Source organism: Rhinatrema bivittatum, chromosome 1 (genome assembly GCF_901001135.1).
Source record: "Rhinatrema bivittatum chromosome 1, aRhiBiv1.1, whole genome shotgun sequence".
NCBI classification, from domain to species: domain Eukaryota; kingdom Metazoa; phylum Chordata; class Amphibia; order Gymnophiona; family Rhinatrematidae; genus Rhinatrema; species Rhinatrema bivittatum.
The window spans coordinates 831,043,160-831,060,012 of NC_042615.1; the positions used below are offsets into that span (position 1 = coordinate 831,043,160).

Consider the following 16,853-nt stretch of genomic DNA (forward strand, 5'->3'; position numbering starts at 1 on the left):
CAGCCACTGCTTGGTCAATATATCTTATCAGCAGTAAGGAAGACGATGGAGGGCTGGCAGCTAGCCCAGAGAGACAGGGCTGTCATTCCCAGTTTACTTCTCACTGTCATGGTGGCGCTAGCATGAAAAAAAAGATTCTGGAAGATGGGGGGTCTGGGAGGTGAACTTTTGTACCTGGCAGCAAGGGATGCTCTAGGGCTGGAAGCCAAGGAGAAATGCTGAGGCTTTGTCCGGAAGAAAGTGATAAAGAGGTGCAGGAAACCAGAGGGTGAAGAATGGGTGGCAGCGCCGAGAGAAACATCTGTGCCCAGGCTTATTGAGGAGGCAAGCATCAGCTTGAAGCCCTCCTGACTGACACTGGAGAGATTAGTGACGCAAAGGGCAGCCTGCATGACTTCTCCGGGGAAAGTGAGATGGGGTAGATCAGCCCCTCCCCCCCCCCCAAAAAAAAATAATTATGTATTTATTTATCTATAGTCCACTTTTCCGGCACTTTCTTTTCTGGAATTTGTTGCCAGAGGATGTGGTTAGTGCAGTTAGTGTAGCTGTGTTTAAAAAAGGATTGGATAAGTTCTTGAAGGAGGAGTCCATTACCTGCTATTAAGTTCAGTTAGAGAATAGCCACTGCCATTAGCAATGGTTACATGGAATAGACTTAGTTTTTGGGTACTTGCCAGGTTCTTATGGCCTGGATTGGCCACTGTTGGAAACAGGATGCTGGGCTTGATGGACCCTTGGTCTGACCCAGTATGGCATGTTCTTATGTTCTTATGTTCTTAGTTCAGCTTGTTGTTATGATCCCTGCCCGCACAGCTACTCTCCGTGAGCAGGCTTCTCACCTTTGGACCACTGCGCTGCCTTCCGCAGCAGGGACCCGCTGTGACTGCCGCTCCTCCGCAGCCCAAGTCGCATGACCCCTCCCTCGTTGCGGCCTGGTGCCGCTCCTGCCGACGCTCACGCCAGGACCTGGTGTGGCCGCGCCTACCAGCTCCTCCCACGCCTACCAGCTCCTCCCGCGCCTACCAGCTCCTCCCGCGGCAGGGAGCCGCGATGTCATCCCTGGGGTCCTCGTCCGATGGCCAGAGGCCGTCCTGTAGCCTGCCTGCTCCTCCTTGCTCGGTTTCCTCCGTGCGGCTGGGCGCCGCTGTCCAGCGTACTTCCTATTCCTTCCTGCTTCCTCTTAGGCGCTTCAGATCCAAGTATGTTCGGATCCTGTGTTTGCCCCACAAGCCCCTGTTGGTAAGGGATTACCTATGTCTCTTCTGAAACCAAAGAAAAGAGGCTTGAGGGGTGGTTTTGAGGAGGGGATACTGTTGCGATACCGCTTGCTCCTGTCCTCCCTAGGACAGATGTGCACGTGCCCCTGCTCAATATTTAAAGGGACTGCAGTGGGAAAAGCCCCATGGCCCCTGCTGATGATATCACTGCGCCAGGCCTTGAAAGGGCCACTTCTTCCATTGCTCCAGGCCTTTCACCCGGTCGCCTGTTTCTTGTGCTCCTCCATGTCCCTGGCCTCTTCGTTCCTGCGTCCAAGTCTTCAGAGCCCTCGTCATCTTCCATCCCCGCCTTCGACTGTGCTGACGCACAAGCCATTCCCAAGCGGCAAGCCCGAGAGGAAGGGCTTTCAGAGTGGCTGCAGGGCTATCCCTTCCTGGTGCCCGCTGGGCATCCGAGAGTTGCTGCCTCCAAGTCAGTCAGAGTATTCCAGTTCCAGTCAGCCCAGGTCTGCATGTGTTCGCCCACCAGCAGCGTGGACCACGGCCAGGCACCGGATTGCGCAGGCCGCGCCGCCGCAGCACCGGGGCTCACGCTCCCGAGTGTCCGTCCGCGCTCGCGGCAGAAGAGCCCTAACCTGTTCAAGCTTTTCTCACCGAGGAGCCGATCCATCCCCTTTATCCTTTCAGTCGCCCTCATGTCTAATCTTTCCGGTTCCGCTACGTCTTGGTGAAAGGGGGCGACCGCAGCTGCACTCGGTGCTTACCATGTGATCCTAGCATGGACTGACACAGGGGCAGTGCGCCATTCTCCTTTCCAAATGATCCCCGACGTTCTGTTTGCTCCTCTGACCGCCGCCGCACCCTGATCTCGGCATGACGAGCTCCTTTCGCTGCGCGGTGCTTTTTCATTTTGGAAGCCAGCGTTGTGTAGCTATAGTTAGGGTTTTTTTTTTCCCCTGCGTGCACTTGTCTGCATTAATTTTCATCTGTCATTTACAGTGGCTGCCTCTTCCCTTCTGCAGTTCCTCACGCTGCCTGTATTTTTTTTTTTTTTTTAATATTTTGGATCATCTGTAAATCTGATCGCCCAACGGGGAATCTGACCATTTCGTCCTACCCTTTAACCAGTTACCGCGGCCTCCCATCCCATGACAGTTTAATCTCCTGAGGGACAGTTTCAGATGCCTACATCAGTCCTCGCCAGACCCTTCCTCAGTGAGCTATGAACAAAAGGCTTTTCTTCTTTTTTTCAGTGCTTTCTCCTTGTCTGCTCTTTTCCTCCTTATGCAGAGCCAAGGTGCACGGTCCCTGCTGCCCGGTGAGGGTGAGTGGAGAGAGTCCTTGGAGAGAGGATGGGAGAGGAGAGCGGGGGGGCCTGCCTCAGGAAGGAAGGAAGCCGGGCTGCTGCTTATTGAAGCCGACATGCCAATAGCAGCTGCAGCTCCCAGAGGAGACCTGTGTGTCTGGGAGCCTTTATTAGATTTTTCTCCCCTGCCTGCTTCTCTGTATTGCGCTGTCACATTTGAGGCTTTATAGATTCTGCAGCTCTGACATTTCACAGGAGAGAGGGCGAGGAAGCGAGCCAGACACAAAGAGAGGAGCAGAGTGACGGAAAGAAGGGGCTCAGCCTGGCATCGGAGAGTGCGGTGCTCCTGCCCCGTCCTCAGTTAATGCCAACTCTCTCCCACCTAGCTGAGCTCTTCCCAATCCTTAACGCTAAGCCTTTTATTTGCTCTCGCTGCGTGTCCTGCCTGTCAGTCTGTCTTAACCAGAATGTAAGCTCCTGAACTTTCGAAGCAGGCCTGGTGCATTAGTCATGTTTGAAAATTCCCGAGTTGCACCGGAACAGGTGGGGACGTCCGTATGGCAGCTGTCACTTAACCGCAGGCCTGGGGAAGTCGTCAGAATGCGTGCAAAGGGTTTTCCCCGCTTCAACTCCACGCTCCCCTTCCCAGAACGGGATATCACCAGCCCAGGGAAAGCTACGTGTAAAATCGTGTTCTGCACAGGCTTTCCCCAGACTCCTCCCCATCCACCCACCCCCAGCAGGACGACTTGCACCCACAAAGCAGGGACCTGGGCAAATTCTTCTGAAAAAGATCACCATGTGTCCATGGATTTATTCAAGGAAGCATTCGGGAAGATAGAAAGCACCAATTAACAGCTAAACTGTCATGAAGCCATTCTGCTATAACCTATTACTGAGGACTGAAAGACGTCCTTAATCACCTCTTAGTCTATTTGCTTTTGTTCTTTTTTTCTCTTCTTTTGGTTTTGTAATGTAGCAGCCAATTATCTATAACCTTAAGTCATCCAAATTTTATGTTATTGATTATGTTTTTAATTGCATTTTTATTCAAACTTTATTTGCTTATTTTATTATGTTTCTTACATTTTTTTAAATTATATATTAAGTTAGTTTTGATTTATAATTATGTTGTTGTAAACCGCTTTGGTCAATTTTCATATTGGTAACAGGGTTTATAAATGTGTTAAATAAATAAATAAATAAATAAATAAATAAATAAATACAGCACTGCATGCATCTGGTATGCACTATGCAAATGATGCTAATACGAACGTAATTATTACACTGGGCCCTACAACACCATCGCGTCCTATTACGAACACAGAACAACCCAGGCAGAAACTAAGCTCTAGCAGAATCCCTCACCTCAGTCACACAGGCAGAACACAGCCAGACCCCTCACCAAATGTTACGCTCCTGCCCACAAGAAGCATGGGCAGGCTCTTACCTTCCACAGACAGCCAGTCGGGCTGCTTCTTTCTCCCTGAATCAGCTGGGGCCGTTTCCACAGCTGTTGCCATGCGGTCTGCTTCTCTGCTACTGTTCCTGCCTTCCCCCGACGTGCTGCTACAGCCCGGGTCCTTGCCTGGCTGGGAAGCCGTCCCTGCCAGTGCCTGCAGCCTGCTTCAGCTCTCTGCTCTGCCTGCTGTCTTCACGGCATGGAGCCGTTCCTGCAGTCAGCCCTTCCCCTGCTTCCTCTGCAGCCAGCCTTACCTCTCTCTGCTTCTTCCTGCTTCTGTCCTTGCAGCTGGGAGCTGCTCCACTGACCTGCCTTCACCCAGCTCCAGCCCAGGGCTGCTCCACTGCTTCCTTGGCCTTCCACGTGGCTGAGGACGCCACCAGCTTCCAGCTCTTCTCTCCAGCTTCCTAGGGCACGAGCGCGCGTCTCTCTGCTCCTTTTCCAGGGCCAGCCAGGTGTGGCCCCCCTGCTGACCCCTCCCTGGGCGTTGTCCACCTCAGCCCTACTAAAGGGCTCAGCTTTCACTCTGTCTTTGCCTTCAGTACAGGGACAGGGACTTTCCTTGTATAGTGCCTGCACTGGATTGTCATTGAATTGGCCTCGAGGGGAAAAGCCACTGCCCTTTACATTTAAAAGTAAACTAGCCGCGCGACGGAGACCCGATGACAAGGGAAACCCAACCCCGAGGAAGACAACTGAGCCCGGTCGCGTGCCCAGCAGAGCCCCAACGACGACCCGATCCCGGAAGCAAAGCCCCTGCCTCCGGCCTGAGGACCGGCGCGTCCAACAAAGCCGCGCCGCGAACAAACCACCCGCGAGTCTAAGCGCCACGACCTCGCCCAAACCCACCGCCGCTGGTAGGCGGAAAAGCAGAAGCGCAACACAGGCATGGAAGAGTTTTCTTTTTCTTAAACCCAACTCTCTAAGGACCTGCAGGGACTGATCTCTGATTCCACAGCCGTACCACAGTGCAGGGATGGAAAGTTAACCCAAGGCTTGTACGTTACTCCCTGCGATAGAAGCACTTTTGAGAAGTAGTTTCCGTCCCTTTGCTGATCGTTTGTCTCAGAGTTTTATTCCTTGTTCTTGCACCTTCACCGGCCTCCAGATACTTCCTGGTAGAGAATGCACGGGATTCTTGGCTGGAACTGCCTATGCTGGATTTGAGAGCACGCTGAGCACTGTCATTGGTTTTTCTATGAGGCATTACGGGAAAAGGTTTCATTTGAATGGGTCCCTGAGTCCTCTGACACGGATCTTCCACCTGTATCTTTCCTGCTGCATCCCACGTGCACTCAGCCATTCCTGCAGCTTTTCAGAGCCGGTCTATCTTCGGTTTTCTTTACAATGCCCCTCCTGTTATGTGCTCTGATGGGCAGTGTCCCTGCTGTACTGGGACTTTGGTGGATAAGTGTGTGTGCAAGAAAGATATAGCTGCAATGGAGAAGGTACAGAGAAGGGCGACCAAGATGATAAAGGGGATGGAACAGCTCCCCTATGAGGAAAGGCTGAAGAGGTTAGGGCTGTTCAGCTTGGAGAAGAGACGGCTGAGGGGGGATATGACAGAGGTCTATAAAATAATGAGTGGAGTGGAACGAGTAAACATTTCAAAGAGTACAAAGCCCAAGGGACACACAATGAAGTTACTGGGTGATACATTTAAAACTAATATGAGAAAACATTTTTTTACTCAATGCATAATTAAGCTCTGATTAAGTTGCCAGAGGATGTGGTGAAAGCTGTTAGCGAAGCTGCATTTAAAAAAGATTTGGACAAGTTCCTGGAAGAAAAGTCCATGTACCATTATTAAGGTGGACTTGGGGAAATCCACTGTTCATTCCTGGGATAAGCAACTTGGAATTTCTCTGCCCCTTGGGATCCTGCCAGGGACTTGTGGTGACTTGAATTGGCCACTGTTGGAAACAGGATACTTTGGTCTGACCCAGTATGGCAAGTCTTATGTTCTTATGCATGTGCCCTGCAGTTGTTTGTGGGCACCTGAAGAATTGTTCTTGTGTTATTGCCACTGTTTTACCCTAGAGTGAACCTGCCGAGCACTACAATTACCTGCACACAGCCCTCACCTTTGAACTGGACCGTGACTCGGAAATAAACGGGGCTGGCAATGCTGCTGTGCTTCTCCACCAGGACGTAGTGCCAGTGCTGCCAGGAGGGGAGCTGCACACACAGCCGGCACACGGCAGGCTCCCTGCAGTCCTGCAGCGTGGAGTTGTGGAGCGGGGGGGCTTTGGCTCGCATTTTCAGGTACACGGGGCAGCCCTCCCCGGTCTTGTTCCCCACTCGGCAGTCTAGGAGCAGGACGTGCACTTCAGACGTGTAGCTTGGCACAAACACCCTGCAGGAGAAAGAGACGCGACAGAAACACAAAGTGAGCCCCGTACTCCCCACAACGCAGTCACCCAGAGCTGCAGGCGCTCCCACATCCTTGGGGCTGGGGATTTTCTCCAGTTGCACGACCTTCTACTGGAATGGTTTCTGGATTTGGAGGAGGAGGTCTCTGGCTTTGCGTTGTCTGTTACAGACTTTGCGTTGTCTGTTACCTCTTGTCCCACACTCTCTGTGATGGGTGATGGGCCAGGAGATCTCTGACTCCACTCTCACTGCAGTGGGTGAGACACCAGGAACCTCTCTAGCATGGATGGTGAACTGAAGGATCCATGGCTCCACCACGCTTTCTGTGATGAGCAATGAGTCAGGAGACCCCCCCTACTGTACCCACTCTCTGATGGGGAATGGATGACAAGATCTCCGACTCTGTGCAGTCCCCGGAGCACTCTGGCTCCATGCGCTGTGCGACTGGTGACGGGCCAGGGGATCTACTAGGGATCTGCAGACAAAAAGTTTATGTTGATAAGTCCATAAGTTGAAGGTGAGGGTCAATTTCGGTCAATATGGACATATGGAGAATTCCATAAGTTGAGGCTATGTCCATATGTTCACCGGTTCCCTAAATAAAAATTTAAACCCCTCACCCTCCTTAATCCCCGCCCAAGACTTACCAAAACTCCCTGGTGGTCCAGCGGGGAGTCAGGAAGCCATTCCTGTATTCCTTTGCGAGGAGCACGTGACGTCGGCGTCACGTCGGAGTGACGCGGACGTCACGTGATTCACCGCGCCTCCGCTCCGGGACCCCCGTTGGACCCAACCAGAACTTTTGGCCAGCTTGTTGAATAGCTATGTTGAATACGTTGGAAATCGCGATCGTTGCGCCTCATTACTTTTTTAAGTTAAAAAAAAAAAAAAGTTGCGTTTTACATATGCGTTCAAAATGAATGCACACCCCTAGGATCTACGGCTCCGTGCTGTCTATGAGGGCAATGAGCCAGGAGATCTAGGGCTCTCCGCGGCACGCCGTGACTCTCCAGACTTACTTATAGAGGACGGAGTGGTTGTGGGCCGGTATCATCTGCTCTGTGATGTAGTCGGGGTACAAGACCGGTATCCCAATCAGACGCTGCACTATCAGCTGGGGCTGGAAGAGGTACTGGCACTCATCGTAGAGACCCTGGCGAGAGAGGTGGGAGATAGGGGAGAAAAGGGGTGAAAGGAGGGAAGGAAGAGGCAGGAGGGGAGGTAGGGAGAGAGGGAGCAGGGGGAGAGGGAGTGGATTACAGGAGAGAGAGAGAGAGAGAAGTGATAGAAGAGGAATGAGGGAGAGGAAGGGGGAGGACGGATTGGAGAGAAGAGATGAAAAGGCAATTAGCAGGAGCTGCAAGGAGCGATCCCTCGTAGGCTGTGATCTGCAGGTCCTTTCTGCTCCCAGCTTGGATTTCCACAGCAGACTCCTGCGTGCGGGGGTGCGCGCAGTGCATGGGCAGAAATCCTTCCCCCGCCCCCTTTGTATTGCATGGAAAACTGCAAAATCCCTTTCCTGCGGGCTTTTACACGCCCAGCTCCAGGGGTCACATAAAATCGGGGTTTAGATCCTCCCAAAACGCCTCTAGGAAGATAAATAATCAACTGATATCGAACCTCAGATTAGCTCTCTCTGGACCGACAGTAACACAGTAGGTGATGGCAGAAGGGCAAAGTCGCCCATCCAACCGCCCATTTATTCCTCTCCGCGCTGCTAGGATATCTCCCAGCTACCAGCGGTAGACGTTTGACTGCCTGTGGGATATCTCTCTTTATCCAAATAATTTGTTATCGATTTCCTCCATCCCATACTTAATCCATCACCGAGCACACCCACTCCCCTCTCCCCCCCCCCCCCCAAGCTTTGCACTAATCTAAACAGCTACACAAAAAATTAGGGAGGCTGTTGTCTGAACACCCGGCCTCCTCCATCCCCCCAGCCTTGATGGACAGTATCCAGTCACCTCCAGCCTGCCACTCTCAACCCAGCTGCTTCTTGGAGCCTTGGAGCCTGCTGTCCCCGACCTGGCTGCCCCATGGCCGGCAGCGTCATTGGGCCGTGCGTTACCTTTCCTCGGTCTTGACCTTATCATCTCTCCCCTTACCTCTGCTGTCCAGCAGGTTGAGAGAATGCAGGGGTTTGCCATTTACAATACTGCAACCTCCCAACCATGTATGTCAGCAGACAAGGACCCTCACGCCTATCCAGTCCATCCCACCTCACTATCGGACAGGTACACCACCACCAACCCCAATCGATCACCAACCTCCCCTCACCTATTACGGCAACCTAACATGACCACGGCCTTGCGAGGCATAGGCAGCGCTCTACAGATGCACCACGGAGACAGAGCCTGCTCCATGCAGTTTACAGTCACAAGAACACAATTCTGAAGCAATCTCTCCACTGTTGCACTAAAACATGTTTAACATGAGAGGGTCAAGACTAGGAAGAGTCAGGGCTTTCCGGATTGAAAAACAATATCAACGAGGTGGCTCCAGGCATTGAGCATGGCCAGGAAGGAGCAAGAGACAAGACAGAAAGCATGTGATCTGCACTCAGCAAAGAAGGTAACAGGGCAGAGATAGGAGCATTTGCTTGACTCACAATGGTCAGAAGAAGGGATGTAGTGGGAGATATGAGAGGAGAGGCAGTGTGGTGTTGCAGAGTGAATGGTCAGAAGAAGGGATGTAGTGGGAGATACGAGAGGAGAGGCAGTGTGGTGCTGCAGAGTGAATGGTCAGAAGGAGGGCTGTAGTGGGAGATACGAGAGGAGAGGCAGTGTGGTGCTGCAGAGTGAATGGTCAGAAGGAGGGATGCAGTGGGAGATATGAGAGGAGAGGCAGTGTGGTGCTGCAGAGTGAATGGTCACAAGGAGGGATGTAGTGGGAGATATGAGAGGAGAGGCAGTGTGGTGCTGCACAGTGAATGGTCAGAAGGAGGGATGTAGTGGGAGATATGAGAGGAGAGGCAGTGTGGTGTTGCAGAGTGAATGGTCAGAAGGAGGGATGTAGTGGGAGATACGAGAGGAGAGGCAGTGGTGCTGCAGAGTGAATGGTCAGAAGGAGGGATGTAGTGGGAGATATGAGAGGAGAGGCAGTGTGGTGTTGCAGAGTGAATGGTCAGAAGGAGGGATGTAGTGGGAGATATGAGAGGAGAGGTAGTATGGTGCTGCAGAGTGAATGGTCAGAAGGGGGGATGTAGTAGGGGATAAGAGAGGAGAGGCAGTGTGGTGTTGCAGAGTGAATGGTCAGAAGGAGGGATGTAGTAGGGGATAAGAGAGGAGAGGCAGTGTGGTGTTGCAGAGTGAATGCATTTGTAGATTTGTAGCTTGAGCTCTTGAAACAGATAAGGAGCCAATACAGAGCCGTGAGAAGAGGGGGAAGATGGTAATAGAAGTACTGGAGGAATTTGAATTTTGAAAAGAACGCTGTGGAGAAAGACAACTCAATGGCAGATTGCCGTAGACCAACCAGAAGGTGACAGAGTGCATAAGGGTTTTGGTAGTGTGTTGAAAAAGGAAAAGGTGGATTTTAGTGATATTATAGACTTAGAAACAAGGGGGCTTCATTTCCATCCGCTCTGCTGCTAGCAAAATTAGTGAGATAAGCTTATCTGCTTACTTTAGAAGGATATTCGGCTGGATATCCTCAGCTGTCTTAGAGTTAGCCGGATAAGCTTATCTGCTTATTTAGAAGGATATTCGGCTGGATATCCTCAGCTGTCTTAGAGTTAGCCGAATAAGCTTATCTGCTTCCTTTAGAAGGATATTCGGCTGGATATCTTCAGCTGTCTTAGAGTTAGCCGGATAAGCTTATCTGCTTAATTTAGAAGGATATTCGGCTGGATATCCTCAGCTGTCTTAGAGTTAGCCGGATAAGCTTTTCTGCTTACTTGAGAAGGATATTCGGCTGGATATCCTCAGCTGTCTTAGAGTTAGCCGGATAAGCTTATCTGCTTACTTGAGAAGGATATTTGGCTGGGTATTCTCAGCTGTCTTAGAGTTAGCCGGATAAGCTTATCTGCTTACTTTAGAAGGATATTCGGCTGGATATCCTCAGCTGTCGTAGAGTTAGCCGGATAAGCTTATCTGCTTACTTGAGAAGGATATTTGGCTGGGTATTCTCAGCTGTCTTAGAGTTAGCCGGATAAGCTTTTCTGCTTACTTGAGAAGGATATTCAGCTGGATATCCTCAGCTGTCTTAGAGTTAGCCAGATAAGCTTATCTGCTTACTTGAGAAGGATATTTGGCTGGGTATTCTCAGCTGTCTTAGAGTTAGCCGGATAAGCTTATCTGCTTACTTTAGAAGGATATTCGGCTGGATATCCTCAGCTGTCGTAGAGTTAGCCGGATAAGCTTATCTGCTTACTTGAGAAGGATATTCAGCTGGATATCCTCAGCTGTCTTAGAGTTAGCTGGATAAGCTTATCTGCTTACTTGAGAAGGATATAATCGGCTGGATATCCTCAGCTGTCTTACAGTTAGGCAGATAAGGTTCTCTGGCTATCTTTACATGTTTTTATATACATCGTATATTATCACAGGTAATGAGAGGGGGAGAGAGAGAGATGGAGAACCTCTGTATAGAGTCACTGTGTGATATGCTATATATATAGCACTGTAAGAAGGACATTTACAACTCAGGGCGGGTTTGGGGCATGGGCTTGGTTTGGGGTCTGGTTTACATACACAGTGAAAGGAATTAACTGCAGATTTGATATGACTGATGACTTTTTATCATTTGAATCAATGATTCAGCAAGAGGAGTTAATTTGTACAATGCTGTAGAGACTGCTCTGTAGTAATAAAGATGGTATTGTTGGTACCGTTCATTGATTCAAATAATAGAAATTCATCAGCCATATCAAATTTGCAGTTAATTCTTCTGAATGTGTATGTGGCACCCCGAGATGAAAGTGCCCCCTCTTACAGTGGTATATATATATATATATATATATATATATATATATATATATATATATATATATATATATATATATATGCAATACGTTCTTGCACGATGTCGGTATGGTAGATGATTGCATGGCAGATGGCTCTATGGTAGTGTAAGGTGGGCCATGCGAGTGTCTGCATGTTGCTATTTTTGTATTTCACGCCACTTAATATGTTTACATAAGTTCTTTTCAAATACTTTACAGTTGTATATTTTATTTTGTTATAAAACAATCTGTGTTATGTTCAATATAGCAGGTGCTGCTCTTTTATTTTAACTTTCGTATATTTAAATAAAATAACGTATTTCTAGATAAGCTGAACAGTGCTTTTTTTCTGTTTTTTCTTTGTATTTAACAATTAAGCACTTTATACTTTTGACTTTTGCCCAATTTCCTTACATTTAGATAAATAGCATGTCACAGTGACTCTATACACAGGTTCTCTTCCTTTCTCTCTCTCTCCTTTATTGCAGGTGTTAGGGTCCTAATAAACCTGAATCTTGAAGTCAACATGTTTTAGATGTGCTTAAAGAAGCAAAGAGAGGAGTCAAAGAGAATCCCAGGATTGGAACTGAAGGGACAGGAAAGTGTTGCGCCGGAGGTGGACCCTTGGACTGAGGTGGGGTTGACACTACCCATAGGACAGATCCTATGGGTCCCCACCTTCGGCAGGCAGAGTGGGCTGAAGGACGGAGGCTGGCTGGTGCTTCACCAATACCAGCCCTCGTTCCACGCGGGTTGAGCCTTTGGGTGCCAGGGCCGGCTGGACTTGAGTGGGCCTCCGTATGTCGTCATCGATGGAAGGATCGAGAGGTCAGCCCAGAGGCAGCAACAGTGGACAGAAGAAGTCTGTACTAGACGAGGTGGAGTCCCTGAGACCCGGGCGCCAATAGAACCAAAGTCAGACAGGGGGCGCCCGAGCAAGAACAGGCCGAAGCCTGAATACACTGAAGAAGTGTCATAGGGCAAGCTGGAGTCAGGGCCAGTGGCAATCTGGAAGCAGTGACAAGCAAGGCTGAGATCTGGACGACGAGAGAGTCAAGAGCGTAGTCAGTTGATGCAGAAGTCCGGGCTTGGAGACAGGCAACAGAGTAGTCAGGCAATGCAGAGGTCTGGGTCTGGAGAGAGGCAACAGAGTAGTCAGGCAATGCAGAGGTCTGGGTCTGGAGAGAGGCAACAGAGTAGTCAGGCAATGCAGTGGTCTGGGTCTGGGGAGAGGCATTGGAGTAGTCAGGCAATGCAGAGGTCTGCACTTGGAGAGAGGCAACGGAGTAGTCAGGCAATGCAGAGGTCCGGGCTTGAAGAGAGTCAACGACGTGGTCAGGCAAAGCAAAGCATCCCTCCTGGGATGTACCCAAGTGCACTTCACCTGGGATGGGATCCGGAGAGGCCCGCTCTAAGCACACCTTCTCCAAACCCTCCCGCACCGGGAGCCTTGACATCCAAACGGTAGTGCCGGGAAAAAGTATGCAAAGATTTCCACATGGCCGCCCTGCAAATCTCTTCCGCCGAGATATGTTGATATTCCGCCCAAGAAATAGCCTGAGAGCGAGTAGAATGGGCACGCAGCCCCAAGGGCAGGGACCGACCCTGCAACATATACGCTGAATTGATGGCCTCTTTCAACCATCGCGCAATGGTAGTCTTGGACGCCGCATAGCCCCTTCGAGGACCACTCCAGAGCATGTTTCGGAAACCCGAAACGCATTAGTTACCTCCAGATAACATAACAGGACGTGCCGCACATCCAATTTACGAAGGTCCTTAGCCAAAGGATCCGAATCATCGAGTTGCAAGAACGACGGTAACTCAACCGACTGGTTGACATGAAAAGAAGAAACCACCTTGGGTAAGAAGGATGGAACCATACGCAAGGATACCCCTGACTCCGCTATCCTCAAAAAGGGCTCCCTGCACAACAAAGCTTGAAGCTCGAAAATCCAACGCGCCAAAACAATGGCCACTAAGAACACTACCTTCAGTGTCAAATCCTTCAAGGGTTTTGCGAATAGGCTCAAACGGAGTGCCACACAAGGCCCGAAGAACAAGATTCAAATTCCAGGACGGACAAGGCTGACGAATCGGAGGCCGCAGATGTTTCGCCCCTAGCAGGAAACGTGCTACATCAGGATGAGCCACCACTGGTTTCCCCTGAATCAAACCACGTAAGGAACCCAGCGCCGCCACCTGAACCCGCAAGGAACTACATGAAAGACCCTTAGACAAACCGTCCTGCAGGAACAGAAGGATATCCGGCACGGTCGCTCGCTTAGGAACCACGTCCCGGTCCAGATACCACGATTCAAACAACTTCCAGACCCTAACATAAGATAAGGAAGTAGACGTCTTCCGGGAGCGTAATAGAGTAGCGACCACCGGTTCCGCATAGCCCTTAGATCTCAGCCTTTGCCTCTCAAAAGCCAGGCCGCTAGACAAAAGCGATCGACCTGGTCGAAACACACGGGTCCTTGGTGCAGAAGGTCCGGAACATACGGGAAACGGAGGCTTCTCTACCGCCAGGTTCAGGAGGTCTGCAAACCACGGGCGCCGTGGCCACTCGGGTGCCACTAGAACAACGTCCGCCGAGTGTGCCTCGATCCGCCACAACACCTTTCCTATGAGTGGCCACAGAGGAAACACATAGAGTAGTACGTCCGTCGGCCATGGAAGAGCCAGAGCATCTACTCCCTCTGCTGCCGTCTCCCGCCTTCGAGCAAAAAACGAGGCACTTTTGCATTGCGGAAGGTTGCCATCAAATCGATCGCAGGTGTGCCCTAGCGAGCACAAATGAGCCAGAAGGCATCCTCTGCTAGCTCCCACTTTCCTGGATCCAGCCAATTTCAGCTCAAGAAATCGGCCTGAACATTGTCTACCCCGGCTATGTGGGAGGCTGCGAGACAACTGAGATGACGCTCCGCCCAGGCGAACATGAGACGAGCTTCGGACGCTACAGCCTGACTCTTGGTTCCCCCTTGTCGGTTGATGTATGCCACCATGGTCGCGTTGTCGGACAACACTGATTGCCCTGCCGTGAATGAGTGGTAGGAACTCCAGAAGAGCCAGCCGAACCACTCTGGTTTCCAGACGATTTATGGACCACAACACTTCCTGAGGAGACCACTGCCCCTGTATTGAATGCCGTAAGCACACTGCTCCCCAGCCAAGCAGACCGGCATCTGTGGTAATGACCATCCAAGACGGGATCTCTAAAGGAACCCCGTGACTCAAGTTGGCCAGACACAACCACCAATCCAAGCTGTCCCTGGCTGCCAGAGTCAGGGGCAGGGGCAGATGAAATTCTTCCGAGACCGGGTTCCATCGGGAGAGCAACGCTGACTGTAAGGGCCGCATATGAGTGAACGCCCAAGGTACCAATTCCAGTGTTGACGTCATGGACCCCAACACCTGCAAATAGTCCCAGACAATGGGCACCTGCTTGGATAACAATCTGCGAATGCGTGCTTGTAATGTGAACATTCGGTCTTGTGTAAGAGAAACCGTTCCCTGATGCGTGTTGAACAACGCTCCCAAAAACTCCAGGGACTGCGACGGCGTCAACTGACTCTTAGAGACATTGACTATCCAACCGAGCTTGTCCAACAATTGGAGAACCCGCTGGATCACTGCTCGGCAGAGCGTCTCTGACTTGGCACGGATTAGTCAATCGTCCAAATACGGGTACACCAACAGACCTTCCCTCCGGAGGTGCGCTGCCACTACCACCATAATCTTGGTGAATGTTCGAGGCGCTGTGGCCAGACCGAACGGGAGCACCTGGAATTGAAAATGCTGCCCCAGCACTGCAAACCGAAGGAACTGTTGATGCTCTGCCTGAATGCCGATGTGGAGATACGCCTCCGTGAGGTCCAGGGAGGCCAGAAACTCCCCCGGATGCACGGACGCGATCACTGACCGTAAAGTTTCCATTCGAAACCGAGGAACCCGCAGACATTTGTTGACCCCCTTCAGGTCCAGGATGAGCTGACACGTTCCTTCCTTCTTTGGTACTACGAAGTAAATGGAATACCGGCCCTTGCGAAGTTCATTGACCGGAACGGGAACGATCTCTCCAGCTTCCTGAGACGATCTAGTGTGGCCCGTATCGCCCGTCGCTTCGCTGAGAACCCGCAAGGGGATACCAGAAAAAACGGAAATGGCCGGTGTAAAAAATCTAACTCGTAACCGTGTCTTATCACATCTAGGACCCACTGGTCCGACATGATCCTGGTCCATTCCTCGTAAAAACGGCCGAGACGCCCCCCCAATTCTGGGAACGGAGGAATGGACCGGCCACCCATCATTGTGCAGGTTTGCCCCCCTGCACAAGCTGACCGGCGCCCGAATGACCGAAACGGCGCCCGCGAAAGGACTGCGAATAAGATTGTTGACGCTGTGCACTGTGGCGAAAAGAAGAAACGGATCCCCGGGAGCCTCGAGGCCGACGACTACCGCGAAAATGCGACCTGGAAGGGCCAGCCCCCTGAGACCGCGGCCTGTCCTCCGGTAAACGGTGAACCTTATTCTTCCCCAGGGATTCAATCAAATCTTCCAATTCTTTACCAAACAACAGTCTCCCCTTGAAGGGCAAGGAAGCTAGCCGTGCTTTAGAAGTCACGTCCGCCGACCAATGTCGTAACCACAACAGCCTCCGCGCGGCCACCGCCGAAACCATCGTCCTGGCCGAAGTGCGAAGAAGATCATAGAAGGCATCCGCACTATAAGCGATCACCGCCTCCAAGCGACTCGCTTGGCGTGCTTCTTCCGGCGACAGAGACTCATTGGCCAAGAGCTGCTGTGCCCAGTGGAGACCTGCCCGAAGGGAAAAATTACTACAAATCACCGCATGAATTCCCAATGCGGAGACTTCAAAGATCTTTTTCAGCTGCACCTCCAGCTTCCTGTCCTGCAAATCCTTAAGAGCAGTACCTCCGGTGACCGGAATGGTGGTCTTCTTCGTGACCGCCACTACTGCCGAGTCTATCTTCGGCATGCGCAGCATGTCCAGGGCGTCCTCCGGTAAGGGATAGAGTTTATCCAGCTGGGGGAGGGAACCTTCGCCACCTTCAGCCCCAAATCCGGAGTGTCCCATTCCTTAAACAGCAAATCCGAGGCAGAAAAATGCAAAGGGAAGGCTGAAGGAGGCCCCCGGAGACCCAAAACGACCGGATCCGTTACTCTGAGCCGGGACTCCTCCTGCGGCACCTGGATCCCTAATTCCCCCAGAATTTCCGGGATAAGAGGTCCCAGCTCCTCCTTCCGAAACAAACGGATCACCTTCGGGTCATCCCCCTCGGTAGCATGGGCCCCTTGGGAACCCGAGGCCCCTTGGTCTCCGTCCCCATCAACCCCCCTCGGGGGCTGGGATGGAAGCTCTGTATCCCCGGACGGGTCCTCCGGCTCATCCGTGTCCGTGGTCGATTCCAGCTCCCCCCGGGAACCGAGGACCGGAGTGGTCGAACCCTACTCTGGCCCTCCGACCCTGGACCTGGCTTAGACCTTTTCTCCGCCCGAGGCCCTGAATCCAGAGTGGAGGTC

The 16,853-nt window shown here is 51.5% G+C and overlaps 1 protein-coding gene across 1 annotated transcript in view; it reads right to left on the bottom strand.

The window, feature by feature from the left end:
* Positions 1-16,853, bottom strand: part of TMEM8B (transmembrane protein 8B) — an 80,191-nt gene that overhangs the window by 45,568 nt on the left and 17,770 nt on the right. Inside the window, exons 4-5 of the mRNA XM_029572179.1 lie at positions 7,378-7,511; positions 6,070-6,341 (exon numbers count right to left, since the gene is read on the bottom strand). Coding sequence (XP_029428039.1) covers positions 6,070-6,341; positions 7,378-7,511 — 406 coding nt within the window. The remainder of the gene's footprint in view (positions 1-6,069; positions 6,342-7,377; positions 7,512-16,853) is intronic.